The 18,937-nt window shown below is 38.8% G+C and overlaps 1 protein-coding gene across 2 annotated transcripts in view; it reads left to right on the top strand.

The window, feature by feature from the left end:
- The window catches only part of cpne5b (copine Vb), a 121,413-nt gene that overhangs the window by 21,491 nt on the left and 80,985 nt on the right, over positions 1 to 18,937 (top strand). Inside the window, exons 3-7 of one of the 2 annotated variants that reach the window (XM_069157311.1) lie at positions 5,610 to 5,650; positions 6,008 to 6,054; positions 13,759 to 13,862; positions 16,301 to 16,340; positions 17,224 to 17,238. In XM_069157311.1, coding sequence (XP_069013412.1) covers positions 5,610 to 5,650; positions 6,008 to 6,054; positions 13,759 to 13,862; positions 16,301 to 16,340; positions 17,224 to 17,238 — 247 coding nt within the window. The remainder of the gene's footprint in view (positions 1 to 5,609; positions 5,651 to 6,007; positions 6,055 to 13,758; positions 13,863 to 16,300; positions 16,341 to 17,223; positions 17,239 to 18,937) is intronic. The other variant, XM_069157319.1, reaches the window with a different exon arrangement.

The following is an 18,937-nucleotide window of genomic DNA, read 5'->3' as shown; positions in this document are numbered from 1 at the left end:
TCAATTGATGTAATTTTAAACTATTTTACTATGACTTTAATACATCAGGTTAACACTTTTTTTTTTTTAATCCTGCATCAAAATATTCAAACAAACCTTAATATCCCCTTCTAAACCATGAAATGGACTTTCAATGGCTGTTTAAGTTAGAGTTGTACAACATCTATGTACAGAAAGAGACATACACACACACACACACACACACACACACACACACACACACACACACACACACACACACACACACACACACACACACACACACGGGTGGGTCGGTGTGGAATTTTCTGTTAAAATATCTTTCATATTACCCTACCTTCTGTATTTTCTCGACAGTATGTAGTTTTCCTGCATGAGAAAGATATAAGGATACTCGGTGTTAACCTTTACAAAAATACAGCATTCCCTCTAATATGTGATGAAAGGCTACAGAAATTCAAACACAATCTAAAGAACCCTGAGCAAACGTCTCTAAATATAAAAAAAATATGTCTAAATGAAATGTCGAGCATGCAGACTCCCACACTAGATAAAAGTAATTTTATAGATAAAGTTAGAACGAGGTCAACATCCTCTCCATCCTCTACATTTATCTTTTTATGAAGAAAAAGACACAATGAATCTTTCATGTATGCAGACTTTTGGAGAAAGTTTATAATTTCCTATTTTGTACAGTAAAGTTCAGCAGTTGCTGTTAGTATCAGCAACACATGCCATTCCTCCTCTCCACCCCCTGGTAGCAGAGAGAAATTTTTAAGTTTAACATGTTTGCCTCATCTGTCTGACTCATTAAATATCTTATCTAATGGAAGTTTGTGCAAGTTACAATCTATGACCCTGACTATGGCTCTGAAATATCAGCTGTTTAACTGTGCTGTGTATTGATGAATCACATTGCAATGATAAATGCTCCCAATGAAGCATCGCCCCTGTTAAACAGCAACAAATCACCTACTGGTTGTCATGACACAGTACACGAGATTGACCAGTTCATCCTTCACACTGTAACAAGAGGTGTGTATTTGAATATAATTTTGAAACAACATTAACAGTATGTTAGTCAGACAGTGATGACATGCACATACAACCGCCTGACCCATGGAGTTTTTATTAGTCTCATAGTTTGACGTTATAATAGAGCAATTTACAATGTGTAATGCTGCCAGAGCAATTTACTTGAGGACACATTCAAAACAATGAGGTATGAATAAATAGGAATTGCTGCACACATGGTGTGTTAATGTAGCCTTTGAGGGCTGTTTTGTGGGTTGGTGATGGAAAGGGTCCAAATATGTATTTGGATAAGGGCTGAATAAATTAAACTAAACAAAGCATCCAATTATGAGAAACAATACATTCCTAAGACATTTTTGCATACAAGCCAGATTATCTGAAAACAGCAAGATGTTTTTTCCAAATCCCTTCTTTTCTACTGGGCTTGTAGCAGTGCATTATTTCTGATTAGGATTAAATTACTTTCAAAGTCAGCACAGTGTGAGCTCTGATAATTTGCTAATTTAATTATTTTGCTTTAGTAGCACTAATTCTATTTCTTTTTTCAATTTAGATCAAACTGTAATGAAAGGCACCTTTGCCTGGGACCTTGGATTTGGACTGCAATGCTTCAATCACAGGCTGTTTGACAATCACAAAGCGTTAAAGATAGTATTGTCTTCTTAACTTTGAACATAAGATGTAAAACACAAGATTCCAGGACTTCATGTGTTTCTTTCTTATCAGTAATTGTCTCCTCAGCTTGCTCTTGAAAGCAAAGAAAGAGGGACGAGTAAATACAGGAGCCGAGGAAAGATCAAAAGAGATTGAGGCTGATGAAAGAACTCGGCTGGAGGTTTATGGCAACAGAAACTGCAGAATGAAATTGAAACAAGAATCAGTGGTGCCAACAGGTTTTGGCACCTTGAGTAAAGGCTCTAATGTCACTGTAGTAACTGAGAGAGCAAAAGAAAACAAGATGGGTGAAGGTGTGGGTCCACTGTAGCCTGTGGCAGGCATTATGAAAAGGTCAAGCCAGCCTGATGGAGGTGTGATGGAGACACGCGAAACATGGGCAAAGATTAAGTTAGAGACAAAGACAAACTCATAAAAAATGCATTAAAGTAAGGCAGGAATAGGCGACGAGAGAGCGGATAAACTAACGAGCAAAGTGCATGAAAAAGAGGAAGTAAATAAATTATATAAAGAACAGAGTCAGTCTCACTGTCAATCATCTGATGCCAGAGCTTTTCTTTGCAATGAACAGGCATTACAAAAGACTAAAAAAACATTTTCTGAGAGATGTGGGTTCAAAACAAAGAATTACAAACCTAAAAAAAAAAGAAAGAAATAACCTTGTGAATGTCTAAAAATTACCTATATTTTTATTTGCAGCCCAGAAAAGCAGCGCAGACACTTCAGGAGATACGAACACCTCACCGTCAAGAATCAAAAAATTATCAACCGCTGTCAAATAAAAGACTCACATTTCTGAGCCCATACGTCTTGAAGAGGATGCGAGGCTCATAACACAATAATGAAAGGCTTCGTATACTTTCAGACTAAAGGTCTCTCAACTAAAGATCAAAACATCTGAACCGAATATGAAAACTTTACCATAAATAAGTTTCAGTTTTCGTTGCACTACGTCTACATTTGTTTTCGACTTCTGCTGGTTTTAAGTGGCTTAGTGATTCGTATCCCGGTATTTCTATTCATAGTATTTTAAATAGCGTATTGGAAGTAACATGGTAGTATACATTATATTCATGTAAAATTTTTTAAGCATAACTTGTCAACAAATTATGAAAAAGTTGATTAAAAAAACAGCAAATACTTTATCTAGAATAGATATTCCTCTAATGATGTGGCCGTATGATATCTGTTTTGTTATCAGTAATGTGGTTGAGCCCTGTCCTCTTCATTAATTATTTTCGTGCATTAAGCACGTAGCTGCATTTACAGAGTAAAAACCACAGACTGTATATAAATTGTAAATGTAGCTTCCGGGTCTGAAAAATGAGGCCGATGTGGAAGTGCCTTCAGCTGCAATACCACTGAGTACCAGTAAAGGTTGGCTTCAAAAAATCTCCAGTTCCAGCGACTCCCATTCAACTTGTCTCATGAAAAAAAAATCTAAAATCCAAACTCGAGGCTTCCTAACGGCAGTTCACAAAAACGTCATTTCCAGACTGAGTGACAGAGATTGGAGGGTGGAGTGGAACAAATAGGCGGAGAGGTCCACAAGATGAAAGAGACCATTGACAATGACCTTTCTGTGCTTTCTCCTCGCATATACAAGCCTATAATTTTGTGTCTGCAACCTTAAATCAGTGCTGCGGTTCCTAATCAGACTTCAGGTTCGGAGAATTCCTTAACATGTGATCTGTTAAAACTATGCACACTGAGACAAGCTATCATTGTTAGCAGCTCTAAGTAAATACAATTAGTTTGGAGATTAATGTTCAATTAAAGCAAATTGATGCATTTTTAAACAACTGTGCCTCCAAAATTCTCAGGTTGATTTAGTTAAATTAACAGACTATTTTAAAGAGATGAAAAAAAATCTGCACTCTACAAATATGTGTACCTTTATAATGTAAAATGCGAAAGTGTGAAGCTGAACATTGTAGGCCACTGCAAGGAAAGAGGCGTGGTCAGTGTTTGAAGGACAGAGAGATGACCAAATGAGCTGAGCAAACATACAAATATGCGAGCAATCAGGCTGCCATTGTACGAGATCCCCAACCCGACAATTTCCTCCGCTGATCTTCCTGCTCACCCGATGATTTCGTAGTCTGTGATTGTATAAATGAGCATGTTCGTCTGTGCATTACAGGCTTCACATGCAATCACGCTAGTGCACCAGTATTTATGTAAAAATAAACGTGCGCAGATACACACACATAACAGCTGTGGTTTTGTGCAGAACTTGAGTTATCTCCAACTATGCTTGAACTTTTTCAAAAAAAGTTGTCAACAGTGCTGGGCAATCATAGTATTTCTATTGTATATAGCTTTTTTCCTTTACTGGACTTAAAACGAAGAGCAGTTCTGACTGTTGCATTGCGGAATATACAGAATTAAGTATATTGGTTCATATCTTTTTACTTGATTTCTCTGATTAGACCTTCACTGAGGATGTTGGATGTGTACAGACTTTGCTTTATTAACATCTGTCGAACTCTTCTTAGTTTTGTTGCACCTGATTAAGTTATTGGAAAGCTTATGCCATCACCATTTGTACTGCTATGTAGAGTTGTGTCACCCCTTAACAAAACGCCACCACACATTGACCTGTTCAGAGGGAAAGTTAGCCAGAAGGATTAAAAAAAAAAAAAAGAAGCATATTGGACACTGTCATATACAAATATAAGTACAGTTTCTTTGCTGAATAATTACATCAAAGCCACACCACACTCACCCAGTTGTTACCTGTTAAGTGACAAATGCCACCTTGATTGTTCAAGCACATGGGGTCTGATAAGCTCAAGTGGAGTAATATGAGGTCGGCCACCTGGGAAGACGGGATGGAAATCTAATTAGCTGCTCAGCAACAGGCACATTAAACAGCATGTAAACATACCTGTGAATGGTGGGTTTGCTGTGGTCAGGAACAACAACAGTCTTCCCAAGTCTTGTTTGTACAGCGGGATTTAAAAAAAAAAATTTGTTACTTTGTCTCACCATCAAATGTAGCAGAATAAGACAAAGACTGACCTGATTTTAGAGTATAGAAAGGGGATGAGTTCATGTGATTTCATTTGGACTTTAATTCCAGAGGTCACTGTTTGTTTGCGGTTTCTTAACCACAATCAGTGTTGCTTTTTTGAATGCGTGAGCACAATCGTTAATTATTGTAACCATGACGAAGCTTGACTAACTTTAATAAAGTAGTAATTCTAGCCCAAATAATGAAAACACACTTGTGTGTTCAACAATATTATTTTGTGTGCAGAGGTTTAAGCAGCCAGAATGACTGAAAAGACTTGTGTGGGTTTTAATCGGCTTCCAATCTTGACTTGAACAAATGATCTGAAGCTGACAGCAGATGAGAAGAAACTATTAAAGAATAAGTGTTGAGGGTGTGGAGGGCCATTGTTCTTCTTCTTCTGTTTAATTGCTTCTAATTTGGAGTTACATTGCCGCCTTCCACTGTTTAATTTTTCCAGTTCTTTTAGCTATAACTAACAAGGTGTCACTTTGATCCTAAGTGTGGAGGTGACAAATCTTCTTAAGGACGAGGGGAAGTTGTCAGTAGTAAAGTTTTAAATGTTTGAAAGAGAATCTAATGTTAGAGTGGGAAGTTACAGATCAAGAGAAAGAAAGAAGAAATGTGATGCAACAAAAATGTCCCCAAAACCCACAAAGTTACACTCAAAGTAGAGAAAAACTGTTCACTGCAAACATCTTTAGCCAATTTCTATGTAACAATATTATTAAAAGCATAAAGGCCGTAGAGGATTTGACTTGTGTAACTAATGTAATGCATTTAAAACATATCAAGAACATGTGCAAACACAATATTCAAAACATATGAGTAAAAATTTAAATCTTTGATGGTAAAATATCACCATGAGTAACAATTTTTTCAGTTCTCTTCCTTTATTTTTCAGAAATCTGCTGGATAAAGACACATTCTCAAAGTCAGATCCATGTGAGTATGTTGTCGACACTGTGTCTGAGTGTCTCTTCTGCTATTTCTTTTCTGGTCCTTTACTTTTATTTTTTTTCTAAATGCTGCTGCTGTCCCGCTCTAGTTTTCATCCTTTCTTCTTCTCTTCGTACAGTTTTTTGTCTGGTTTTGTGGATTTGTTGCCGTGTGATGTGGGAATCTTTTAGTTTTACTCCGAGTGCCGTGGCTGTTTGTTCAGTGTACTGGAGCTAAAACCCTCACGTTGATTTCCCATTTGGAATCTGCCTGCATTTTTTTCTGATTCTCTCTCTCTCTCCTTTTCTCATCTTCTCTTTCTTTCACAAAATTGCATCTTCCTGTGTCTCTACTTTTTCACAGTGTGCGTGCTCTATACGCAAGGAGTTGAAACCAAACAGTGGAGAGAGGTGAGTGTATACAGACAAACACACACACACACACACACATACAAAAAAAGGAAGGAAAAGAAAGGACGTATGTCCAATTAGGTTCCGTCTGTGCTGTCTGTGTGTTTGTATGGGGGTAAAGCGGTGACGCTCCAGTTAAGGCATTTCTTTGTTTTTCTTTCCACTGTGGGCACGCAGCAGTTGGCTTTAACAATTCATTAAAGCTGTTCAGCCATCAGTTATCTGAAAATGCCAAGGAAGTATTCCTTAATTGGAGACTTCACAATGTAATGATCAATATGTTGACATTTTGGGGACTGAACGGCTCACTGGGGACGCATTAATCCTGCTCTTACTGTACCTTGTTTGCTTTCTGTAGAACAAGCAGTATTATTATCAGTCCTTTACTTGTCATTTGACCACTCTGTCTGTTTGACCCATCAATAACAACTAATTATGTGGATTGCAGGTAGAATTGCTCATAATGAACCATTTAATGATAGAAAACAAATAAATAAAATGAATGAACAAATAATGAACTAATAAACAATATATTTAAATCTGAGATCTGTACCTTTACATTTCTGTCTTTGTAAATATTGAGAAGTAGCAGAAATTATATCAGAAGTACAGCTTTACATTTGTTATGAAAGATTGAATAGACATCTACCATTCACAGAAGAAACTGTTAAATGTGGCAGATGATAATAATAGTAATAATCTTAATTTTTAAAGGATTAGGCTGGCAATATTGTACATTTTTCTTATTGTACCATGAATGAATTGATACTATTAACACATTTCATTTGATGGTTTTGATGTCTTAATGGGATTTGTTGACAATAAAATAATATATCTACACAATATAACAATATACAGTATAAAGTAGGACATGCTGTTATAGTGTTGGGGATAAAAGTTTAGGTCACAAAAATGACATTAGTAGACTTGAATTGGGTTAAATAAAGTCAATTCATAATAACTGTATTAAATTATTAAATTGTTATTTGTGAAGTTTCTTGATCTCCCCTGAGAAGTTGTTCAAAAAGTAGCAAAGATAAAGAATAAAATTTTGTCTGTTTGATATCAATGCTTGTCTATACGAACATGTTGGGCTCTCTCAACCAAAACAAGTGGATCAACATTTCTCACTAACAGAAAATAGGCAGAAATAATAAGAGTAATATTAACTCGTTTGAATTTTATAGCTTATGGTAATATATTTCATAGCTAATATGTTCCCATTACCACCAATGGAGATGTCTCTGATGTCAGCCACCAAGTTTGACAAAATGACTTCACATATTGTCACACATTTTGCAGACCTGGTCTATTATGGATATACAGCATAACAGATCTAGATTTAATGGATTCATAACTGTACATATTTATACAGTCAGATGACCCTCATCTGCTGCTCTTGTGTTTACCCACTCACAACAGATGGCTGTGGGCTTCCATTCAAATGGAAGCCCACGGATGCCGTCTCTGCTCTATATTTGTGAGAAAATGTGTGCATGTGTGCATATGTTTAGTCCATAGGCATGCACGTATGTGAAGGTCTCTCTGTCATAAAATGATCTATGCACTTACCAGAAAGGGTACTTTTGTTTTTCTAGTTTGATTGTTGGAGAGGCTGTTAATCTAATCAAGTACAACAAACATAATTGATATAATGAGCTTTTCACTTTCGTTTATTTTCAAGTTAAGCTACACCTCACTCTGTCCGCCAAGGAACATTTAAATGACTCCCCTCCTCTGGAGATGAACTATCACATCCATAATCATATTGTTTAGAAGTGGTGGGTGTTGATGTGACGCTGTGTGAGCGACACCAAACACCTCACCCCGAACAGGTCGAGCTAAACAGGTGATTCACCGAGGAGTCGGATAACCTTTTCTGACAGGAGCTTCCAGCACCTTTGTTAGATTGGGGTCACATCTGATGAGAATTTCCTTCTCCTCTGGTATTTGTTGCGCAAAGCATCATGCCTGTCATGTTAATGCAGTTGGTTCTCGCTATAAAGGTCTGGATTAGATGAAGAGTGTGCACCTCATTTTGAATTAAGATTACAAAGTCTTTGTGATAAAAAAAAATTTCATTACACACGTACTCATTTTCCTTGGCATTGAAATATCTGATTGTAGTCTTGGTGGAAAAATACTTTTACTTGGGTTGATTGGATGTTTTTTTTCTGTTCTAGCAGCCAATTTTGTACATTTGGTGACATGCAAAAATGTATGTTAGGTAACACTAGAGAAGTTTTATACATTAGTTGCTGAACAACATTACTTCTTTAGTTAATCCATCCTCACGTGTGATGTTCTATTTGTTCATCCATTTTTATTAGCATAAAATCATGAATATACAGTGGGTACAGAAAGTATTCAGACCCCTTTAAATTTTTCACTCTTTGTTTCATTGCAGCCATTTGCTAAAATCAAAAAAGTTCATTTTATTTCTCATTAATGTACACCCCATGTTGACAGAAAAAAACAGAAATGTAGAAATTTGTGCAAATTTATTAAAAAAGAAAAACTGAAATATCACATGGTCATAAGTATTCAGACCCTTTGCTCAGTATTGAGTAGAAGCACCCTTTTGAGCTAGTACAGCCATGAGTCTTCTTGGGAATGATGCAACAAGCTTTTCACACCTGGATTTGGGGATCCTCTGCCATTCTTCCTTGCAGATCCTTGGACAGTTCCGTCAGGTTGGATGGTGAACGTTGGTGGACAGCCATTTTCAGGTCTCTCCAGAGATGCTCAATTGGGTTTAGGTCAGGGCTCTGGCTGGGCCAGTCAAGAATGGTCACAGAGTTGTTCCGAAGCCACTCCTTTGTTATTTTAGCTGTGTGCTTAGGGTCATTGTCTTGTTGGAAGGTGAACCTTCGGCCCAGTCTGAGGTCCAGAGCACTCTGGAAGAGGTTTTCTTCCAGGATATCTCTGTACTTGGCCGCATTCATCTTTCCTTCAATTGCAACCAGTCGTCCTGTCCCTGCAGCTGAAAAACACCCCCATAGCATGATGCTGCCACCACCATGTTTCACTGTTGGGATTGTATTGGGCAGGTGATGAGCAGTGCCTGGTTTTCTCCACACATACCTCTTAGAATTAACGCCAAAAAGTTCAATCTTGGTCTCATCAGACCAGAGAATCTTATTTCTCATAGTCTGGGAGTCCTTCATGTGTTTTTTGGCAAACTCTATGCGGGCTTTCATATGTCTTGCACTGAGGAGAGGCTTCCGTCGGGCCACTCTGCCATAAAGCCCCGACTGGTGGAGGGCTGCAGTGATAGTTGACTTTGTGGAACTTTCTCCCATCTCCCTACTGCATCTCTGGAGCTCAGCCACAGTGATCTTTGGGTTCTTCTTTACCTCTCTCACCAAGGCTCTTCTCCCACGATTGCTCAGTTTGGCTGGACGGCCAGGTCTAGGAAGAGTTCTGGTCGTCCCAAACTTCTTCCATTTAAGGATTATGGAGGCCACTGTGCTCTTAGGAACCTTGAGTGCAGCAGAAATTATTTTGTAACCTTGGCCAGATCTGTGCCTTGCCACAATTCTGTCTCTGAGCTCCTTGGACAGTTCCTTTGACCTCATGATTCTCATTTGCTCTGACATGCACTGTGAGCTGTAAGGTCTTATATAGACAGGTGTGTGCCTTTCCTAATCAAATCCAATCAGTTTAATTAAACACAGCTGGACTCCAATGAAGGAGTAGAACCATCTCAAGGAGGATCAGAAGAAATGGACAGCATGTGAGTTAAATATGAGTGTCACAGCAAAGGGTCTGAATACTTATGACCATGTGATATTTCAGTTTTTCTTTTTTAATAAATTTGCACAAATTTCTGTTTTTTTCTGTCAAGATGGGGTGCTGTGTGTACATTAATGAGAAATAAAATGAACTTTTTTGATTTTAGCAAATGGCTGCAATGAAACAAAGAGTGAAAAATTTAAAGGGGTCTGAATACTTTCCATACCCACTGTAACTTACAGTAATTACTTCCTGTAAAAACAACAGAAGAAAAATTAAACAAATATGAACTCAAGTACTAAGACCAAATCAGAAAGGTCACAGGAGATGTTTACCTGACAAGAGTTAGGCCTACTTTCTTTCCACAAACATAAGTTGAAATAACTTCACGTATGAATGCCTAGTTAACCCTAGTGTAATATTGAGAGCAGTGTCAGAAATACAAGTTGTCCCCAAACAAGTTATGTGTCCATCAGAAAATACAAGTACACAAAAATCCACAACGCTGAACTGAGAGGGTTTGTAGGAAGTAAGCAGTCACTATCAATTCGTCTCTTTTTAAAATACCTGTAAACACATTAGAAGGACTGATGATACCAGGGGTGAAATCAAACAAAGGCTGTCAATCATGGTAGTCGGTTGTAACATTAATATCACCATAATTAGATACAGTACATATAACACTCCATACATCAGTGCATGACTGCTGGGAAAGAAAACCCATACTGGTGCAAAGCTCTGCTGTAATCTTTGTACTCTAATTCAGAGACAGAAGCAAGAAAGACAAAATTGATGTTCTTCACTTTATGACACACTTTAAAAATTGTTTTTTTTTACTGCTGTTTCATATGCTTGTGACATCACCTACTACCACCTGCTGTTGATATTCATCACTGAGTGTGTGTGCTGGTGCTTCTGTCTGCTTCTGTGTGTATTGTCCAGATCTCAGACAATCACAGCTTTAACCTCAGACAAATCTTGGGATTTATTTCAGTATGAAGCCACATGTGTATAACGAAGAAATGGGTTTCAGCTGGTTGTTTGTTTCATTCTTCCTCAAAAGCTAAAGTACCCCTGAAGGCCAATTCATGCTTTCTATGTTCGATTGTCTGAAAGAGTCGAGGTGACATGAATTTTGCCATCTGGACGAGGGTCCGCCAAATCCAGAGACAACACTGCTAGTGTGCCTAGTACTTTGTCAACGTTGTTATACCACAAGTTCATACGTGCTAGACATGATCACCAGTACCATTCCGTCTCCACATTGAAAGGCTACCTTGTTCAGCTGTTTCGCCATCTCCCTCACTGCCTGCTGCAGGCTCCGTCCCAGGATTCCTAGCTCCCACAATAGTGCCGATGTTGACTACGCAATGAACCCTCGACAACCTAACTGTACTGGATGCAACCACGCTCCACTCCTGCCGCGCAATTCACCTTCAGTATCACAGTATATTGAATTGTTAGTCCTGAATTATTTACATATTGTATCACCAATTCCTTGCCAATACACAGCCCATTTTATCAGCACTGGTTTACCGTGTACTAAACATTCTGCAAGGAGAATGAGAACCCATGTTGGCCAAGGAACTACGAGACATTCAGATGGCACAAATCCCCCGCGGTGGTCTGCGAGTGCGCTGGGCAAGAAGATAATAAAATCTCACTTGGGGACAGAGGAACCACAAAGATAATCGAGAATTATACGCACGTCTTGTTATCAGTCTCATTTGCTGGGGCCTTTATTTCCCACAATGCTCTCACGACTTTGTTTCGGGGACATGTTCACATTTCAGCATCAGATACCGCAGGTCTCTACGGCAGCGGTTACCCAAAGAGTTCACTCTGCCATATGTATATCTGTGTGAGCTGTCTGTGTTTGCACCGAAATGTTGAGGGTGCCGGTCAGGGACTTCATGCAAGATTCTCATTAGCCGGCTCCTGCAGCCCAGCAGTATCTAATGAACTCTGCAGTACCGTATTGTCTCTTCCACTCAGCGGGGAAATCACATTATGGAGCTCATCTTCGCCATCACCCGCTTCTTCACCAACATGTGCTCACAGCTTCATCAACACCTCAGGGTCTCTTAGAAAATCTGTGTGGCTCACACATTCAATATTAGTGTCCTTTCCTGCTACTGTTCTCCCTCGCTGTGTTAAATTAGATATCAACATGGAAAGAAGAATAACCTTAAAAAAAATAGTTTAAAAAGGGATGCATCATTCTGTAGCAATATAGAAATTTGATGGGTTTATATCTGTCATGTTGTGTTAATTGTCCACATTGTGTTCTATAAGCTATTTTTACTGTACTGAAAAGTCATGGTTTACTCAGACATCCACCGACAGTACCTGCCTTACATATCATGGAAAAACAAACTGACTTACCATAAAAAAATGGCTTCCTTGACACCAGTGGAATTGTAGAGTTTAGTAGAATTCCCAGTTGTGTATAATATGAAGAATTCATGAATTTTATTAGGAAAATTAATAAGAACAAAAAAATGGAACAGTAATCTTAAAGGGTTTTTATGTGATATAAAAATGAAAAGAAACTGCCATGACAGAAAATTTCACCTAACACATGCAATTCTTTAACTATGATTTATTCAAGGCTGGAATACAAACCTGTCCTCCCACCAGCCCGGAATCTACGTCAAAATCAAGACAATATTTTGGTTCATGTTGTGCTCACATGGTTAGCACCATTTTCCTGTGTAAACATTTGGATGACGTCGTCTGTTACCTACAAATAAATGTGACTGAAAAAAGGTGTCGGCTCAAAACAAACCACTTATAGCTGTTCTGATCGCCCACACTCAAAGATAACATAAAAAAAACAAAAAAAAAACATGCTGCCATAGAGAGGGGAAGGACTGTGGCTACAGTTTTAACATACACATTCCTGAATGAACATTTTGTACACACAAGAAGTGACAAAAAACAAATTTAATAGACATGATCAAGCCCCACCTTCTCTCTCACCTCCAGACACCTGGACAGAGACTGTAAAATAACGCTTGTGCTTGTGGTGCACTGCACAGTAGGTCCATCCCTCACAAATGACATGATGTTATGCTCGTGTTAACTAACTGCTATTATCCGACTGTATTTTTGATGTGCATTTGCCACCAATTTCTCTCAGCAGAACAGCATTGTTAATTCAGTGGGAATTGCTGTCTCACAATATCGATGAAATTTTCTTCAACAATTATATTCTCACTGTTCCTTTTGATGGAGCATTTGATTAAATATAAATCTATGGGGGCTTCAAATGATTTATGTAAGTACTGCATCTCATATGTTAATATATGCTTTTTGTATGGTATGTGCATGGGAAGTTGCTGGATTATTGCCAGCCTTTCTCTGGCATATTTCCCTGAATTTGGCACTTAGGGAGCGAGAATCCCACTAATTAAGAAGCCTTAATCACTGCCTTAGTCCTCCTCTCTTCTTCCCACTCTTTTCCCACTCCCACTCTCCCAGCTCCACTTCTTGTCCAACGCCCCCACTCCAGTAGTGCCATCGTTTCTTCCGCCTGCTCTCCGTATCTCTTTAGCCCTTTTTATTCCTCGCCCCTCCTTTTTTTTCTCTGCCAGTCTGCCTATGTTGTCGACACACTTTCCTCTTTTCTTTCTTTATCTCTTTCTCTCGGTGGGGTTGATGAGGGAGTAATCCTGTTGTAATTAAGAGGGGAGAGGATCAAGGAACCAGGAATCACATCTGGCTTCCTCTGCACTGCTGCAGCATGTGAACGCACCTCCATTAATCAGGCCTCTGTAAATTTATGTGGGCTATACGCATATGTAATAATAAGGGAGATTTTGATAAATAAATGAAAAGGGATGAAAAATTTAAAGAGCAAGCCGACAACACTGACAACTGCATTTGTTTTTAAACTGTGTTTTGTTGTCTTGCTCCTCCTTTCATCATTCTTCTCTCCTGAACTCCATCTGTCTTTTCCTTCTACAGTTTGGCAGAACGGAGGTGATAGACAACACTTTGAACCCAGACTTTGTTAGAAAGTACATCTTGGACTACTTTTTTGAGGAGAAGCAGACCCTTCGCTTTGACTTGTGAGTAACTTTGTGTCATTATTTTACTGTCTCTCCTGCCCTCTGTCCTCCTTGATGTATTTCTCTCTCCAGTCTGTGGTGATTGAGAGCCCTGTCATTAACAAACTATATAACAAACTGACCCAACCTGCAAACATAGCTCACCCACCATAACTAGGCACAAGCAAATCTGTCAAGTCTGTGGGCGGCACAGTGGTGCAGTGGTTAGCATTGTCGCCTCACAGCAAAAAGGTTTCAGGTTCGATTCCAGTCCTGGGCCTTTCTGTGCGGAGTTTGCATGTTCTCCCTGTGCTTGCGTGGGTTCTCTCCGGGTGCTACGGCTTCCTCCCAACATCCAAAAACATGCACCTCAGGTTAATTGGTGGTTCTAGAAATTACCCTTAGGTGTGAATGAGAGTGTGAATGGTCTTTGTTTCTGTCAGTCTCTCTGTGGCCCTGGGAGGGAGGCTGGAGCTCAGTCAGTAGACTGGGTTGCACACTAATCAGAAGGTTGGTGGTTCAGTCCCCAGCTCCCCTACCCACATGTCCTTGAGCAAGACACTGAACCCTAAAATTGCTCCCGATGGTGTACCATGAGTATGTTGTAAGTCGCTTTGGATCAAAGTGTCAGCTAAATGAAATGTAATGTAAAAGTTTGGGATTTGTCCACATACCACACTGTGCAAATGGGGGTCTAATAGGAGCATTATACAGATAGTTTGCAGAGAGATCTCTTTGTGTGAGGAAAAGATTACCATGTGTGTGGCACAACCTGGCTAAATAGCGTGTTAGCTTGGAAACTACCTGCAGAGATAATTAAAATTTAGTTCCAAAGGCAAGGGACATGCCATTAGCATGACTTTGTGGGGTCACAGGTTAGGTAACATCCACTCTGTCAGAACGAAGTGTTATATCTCAGATTAGAGCAACAACAGTGACTCTGTCCTGCGGTTTATTTGGTGGGAGAAGTTCACAGCAAATCCAGCAAACTTGTGCCAGATAGCCTGAGTAATAGTAGTAGTAGCTTCACAGCCGAGAAATCTTGTGTAAAAGTGAATCATAGTGTTTAAAAATATGAAACTAAATAAAATCTAAAACAAATCCAACCCCTGGGTTGTTGTGTCGTAAGCATCCAAACCATCCAAGGTTATGTTAGAATAAACATTTGGATTGCTTTTTTTTTTTTTTTTTAATTCATAATAATGCATACTATGGCTAGCTACATTTATCCTGCAACACATAAACATTGCTGTTTTTGTCCCCATGGCTTCTTGTACATAAATTTTGCAGCCCAGGATCCCTACAAAGCATGTATTACACGTGCCAGTCCACGAGGGGGCAGTGTATGTTTGTGACGATTTTGGTCACTGTGGGGTAAAAAGTAGCCTAACGTCTCACAAGACAGGTCGTTACACTCACGTCTTTCACCAAGAGAGCCGGTTTGACTCTGGAAGGGAAGTGGATTTATTTAAAGCAATGTATTGTTTTGGTGCGGAGCCCAAATCACGTGTTTTCCCCCCTAACCACATGGTAACCGCCTCGAGAGACAAAGCCAATACACTGACACGCTGCCCTCTAGTGAACTGGCAGGTGTATTACAGGCTTTGGCGTTATATTGGGTTGGAATTTTCAGTTGGTTGTTGACTTCTTGCCTGGGATTTGTATTTTTACATCCATCTTTAAGCTAAACAAGCCATTTTAAAAGCACTTCATGGGGTTGCTTATCTGTTGATGGGTTGTACAATCGACAGTGTTTATGTGTTTCTCAATTCTAAAGGAAGATCAAATGGTAGAAATTGCCACTATAGGTGAACAGGGTCTATCGTTTCATCAGATGTTTAATCTTGGTACATCACACATACTCCATTTGCCTCACTTTCATTGCTTTATATTCACATGTAAATCAGATCAGGTCTGCCTCTCATTACTATGGAAGAGGAGAAAAGGTCTTGTTGAACCCTTCCCCAGTTACTCACCACCATGAACAATAATACATCTAAAAAGACACTCACATCTGGGTTCGTTTAATCTTGCCTCATTCTAAATTTACACATATAATTTTAATGTCCACCCACCTCATTACAAACTGAAGTTTTCAATTTAGCACATTGAAATATGATCCTTTTTTCTTTTATTCTGTTAACCTTTGTTCCCCTGATTTATTTCATGTTAATTTATACCTTTCCCCATTTGCTGCGCTACTCTTTCCCTTCTCTGGTTGTATGATACACAGTATGTCCATAAACTTAAAAAACAAGAACAACTGAAAAGCAAAAAAACGAGATAAGTGTACACAAGAGTACATTTATTCTCCTTCCAGTGATGGCAGATCACCAGAATTCATTTTAAATCTTTCCTTGAAGACCATATCAGTCAAAATGTCTCCACTCAGATGACAGTCTCCTTTGTAGTTGTTGAAATGAAAATGGCTTTGCTGCTTTTATTTTGTTTCCTTTCAGGTATGATGTTGACTCTAAAAGCCCGGACCTGTCCAAACATGTGAGTGTCTATAATTATTTTAAGCTTGAACCACAGATAAATGGAGTTCTCTCTGAAGTGAAATCTGAATTATTGGCTTAAAGTTGAGAAAAAACAACAACTAAATATTGCTTGATGGAATGATGTTCAACGTACAGACTCTTTTTATCAGTGGTCTCGTGATGGAAATGTTTAGTAGTTTTATTTCTGCATGTTTTAACTGGGTGTTGCATGTGCATGATTTCTTCAAGATGGAATAAAGCAAAGCTCTTTTATAGCCTGATCATAGACGTATCCAAATACATATCTTTATTTTTCTCTTTACACAGTGTTGTTGTTAGACATTAACAGTCATATATGTTGTAATTGTGCAATAAATATGCAATTTATATTTCTACCTTCAGTAGCTGTGGTTAAGTTGTTCATATTTTGTATTTGTTGTAGTGGCACTGCAGTAATAGGCCTTGTGCAGTAACTAGCCATACAGTCATGTAGAAAAACTTTCAATGTGATGCTTTTAACCATTAGTTTCCATTTAAAGCGAGGCATTACATTACATAGTATGGATTTTCTATTTCACTTGGAAAATGTTGGTTGATTCTTCTGACAGGAAACTATGGTGACAAAAAGCATTGACAAAAGTTTGGTACCAAAATAATCAGCCTGGGTGATTATTTGACGTATTTGGATATGACTGGGGTTTGCATTTTTCCATCATTTGCTAAAATCCCACATGCAGTGTGCTCTGGGTTTAGCACTGCATGTTTTTGTCTTGCCGCTCTAATCTCGCCATCTTGAACAGTGCTAGGAATGCTAGGTATCTGGTAGTGCTGTGTCTTGGTATATGATGTGCTCTGTTGTTATTGTTGTTGTCATTGTTGCTGCCGCCCAACTTTTCTGGAAGCCCGCAGAACTCAACGTAGGTGTCCCACCACCTCTCTCACTTCTGACACTGCATGGCTGTTGTCTCACATTAACGATCCTTCTCTCCGGAGGAACGACGGTGTCACTGCTCAGAATAAAACAGCTGAGATCCAAGCCAAGCCATCTGTGCTGATCTTAACTATTGTCGCAGTCTCAAACTGCTCCTCGGCAGCCTCAATGTATACAGAAACATTTTGTCATTCTGTCTTTCGGCGTTTTTTTTTTATAACACAATATTTTCCAGGCTCTTACGTGTTCGACTGAGTGGAATCAGTGTAACAGACCTGAGAGTCATTGGAATGAAACACACTGCAGCTTGATGATGAATTATTTAGTGTGCCCTGTCTGCTGAGGCCAAAGTTAAGGACTCCAAAAAGACTACACTGAAAACAAATAAACAGCGAAATATTTTCCCTATTTTACCACAAACTGAAAGTTTCATGAACGAGATCAGTGCTGGGTGATTGCCTGAGAGACTTTGTCCAGTTAAGGACGTGATTATATCCTAAACTATGTCACAGAAAAGCTTCCATATCAACACCCAACACTATTGTTAATCATATCTCTCATCTTTGTTTATGGTGCTTTAAATTCCTCCATCTTCTCCCATTTGTCTGTTTTCCTCCATAATTCATTAAACCAGTGGTTTCCAACAGGTGGGTTGGGGTCCAAAACTGGATTTTGGGCGCATTCTGAAAGGGACGCAATTATTTTGGTCAACTTTGGACAAAAGGAAAAAAGATCCTTGACTTTAAAATAAATTTACTTTAAAAAGAATATGCTCCATTTCAAAGTACCATTTCCTGCTGGTGTTCTGTTGAACTTTGTTCCCCTTTCAGATTGTGCTTCAATCCCTTCAGTTGAGGATTGTCTTTCCTGTTGTGTGCGTTTATTTGCAGTTTGTGTTCGTGCTTCGGTCAGGTTATGGTTGACATGTTATGCTGTAAATGCAGTTTTATTAGTCTGAATAATCCTGAATTAGTTGTAAAATGCTATTGTTATAATATTGTTACTTTAAAAAAAATGTTGGGATTATGCCCTAACTGCCATCTCTCGCTGCAAAGCTCCAACTTTAATTGAATCTCAAATCCAAATTGAAGTAATTTTCATTTTCATTTTGTGAAATCAAATTTCAGGGTTGCACAGCGGATAGTTCTGTCTGCTCACAGCAAGCAGCTGCTGGATGGATGAAAATAAACTGAATGGGTGTTAAGTTGGCATTCGATTGAACCGTGACCTGATTTTAATGGAAAAATTTGGACCCCGAGGGAAGATCAGTTGGGAACCACTGCATTAAACTGTGCTTATCATGCATACACACCCCCCCTGGGTTTTGGCAGCATTTGGAGTTCGGTTCAATAAACTTCCTTCACATTTCACACCAAAATTGGATGTGATACCTTTGTTTAGCAACTCGATCGTATTGTTTTTATTAAGAAAAGGAGAACAATATTTCTGTCTCAGCTGAAAACAAGCCATTAAACAGTACAGTTTGTAGTCAACTATGTAGTCTAATATAAATTACACCTCCATAATCAATAACTCCTCCAATGTTTTTTTGTTTTTCCCAGAAGATGTCACACCAGAATGCAATGTTCTGTTAGCTAAAACTGTGGATTCACTGGACAAAGTTTTAACTTTGTACAAATGTGAAAGTGACAAAATTCTTTGGAGGAAACAGATTTCTCATTTGC

The sequence above is a fragment of the Embiotoca jacksoni genome, unplaced genomic scaffold (genome assembly GCF_022577435.1).
Source record: "Embiotoca jacksoni isolate LCO1_2020_lvr unplaced genomic scaffold, fEmbJac1.0.p SCAF_1, whole genome shotgun sequence".
NCBI classification, from domain to species: domain Eukaryota; kingdom Metazoa; phylum Chordata; class Actinopteri; family Embiotocidae; genus Embiotoca; species Embiotoca jacksoni.
This window is presented reverse-complemented; position numbering and strand designations above follow the sequence as displayed.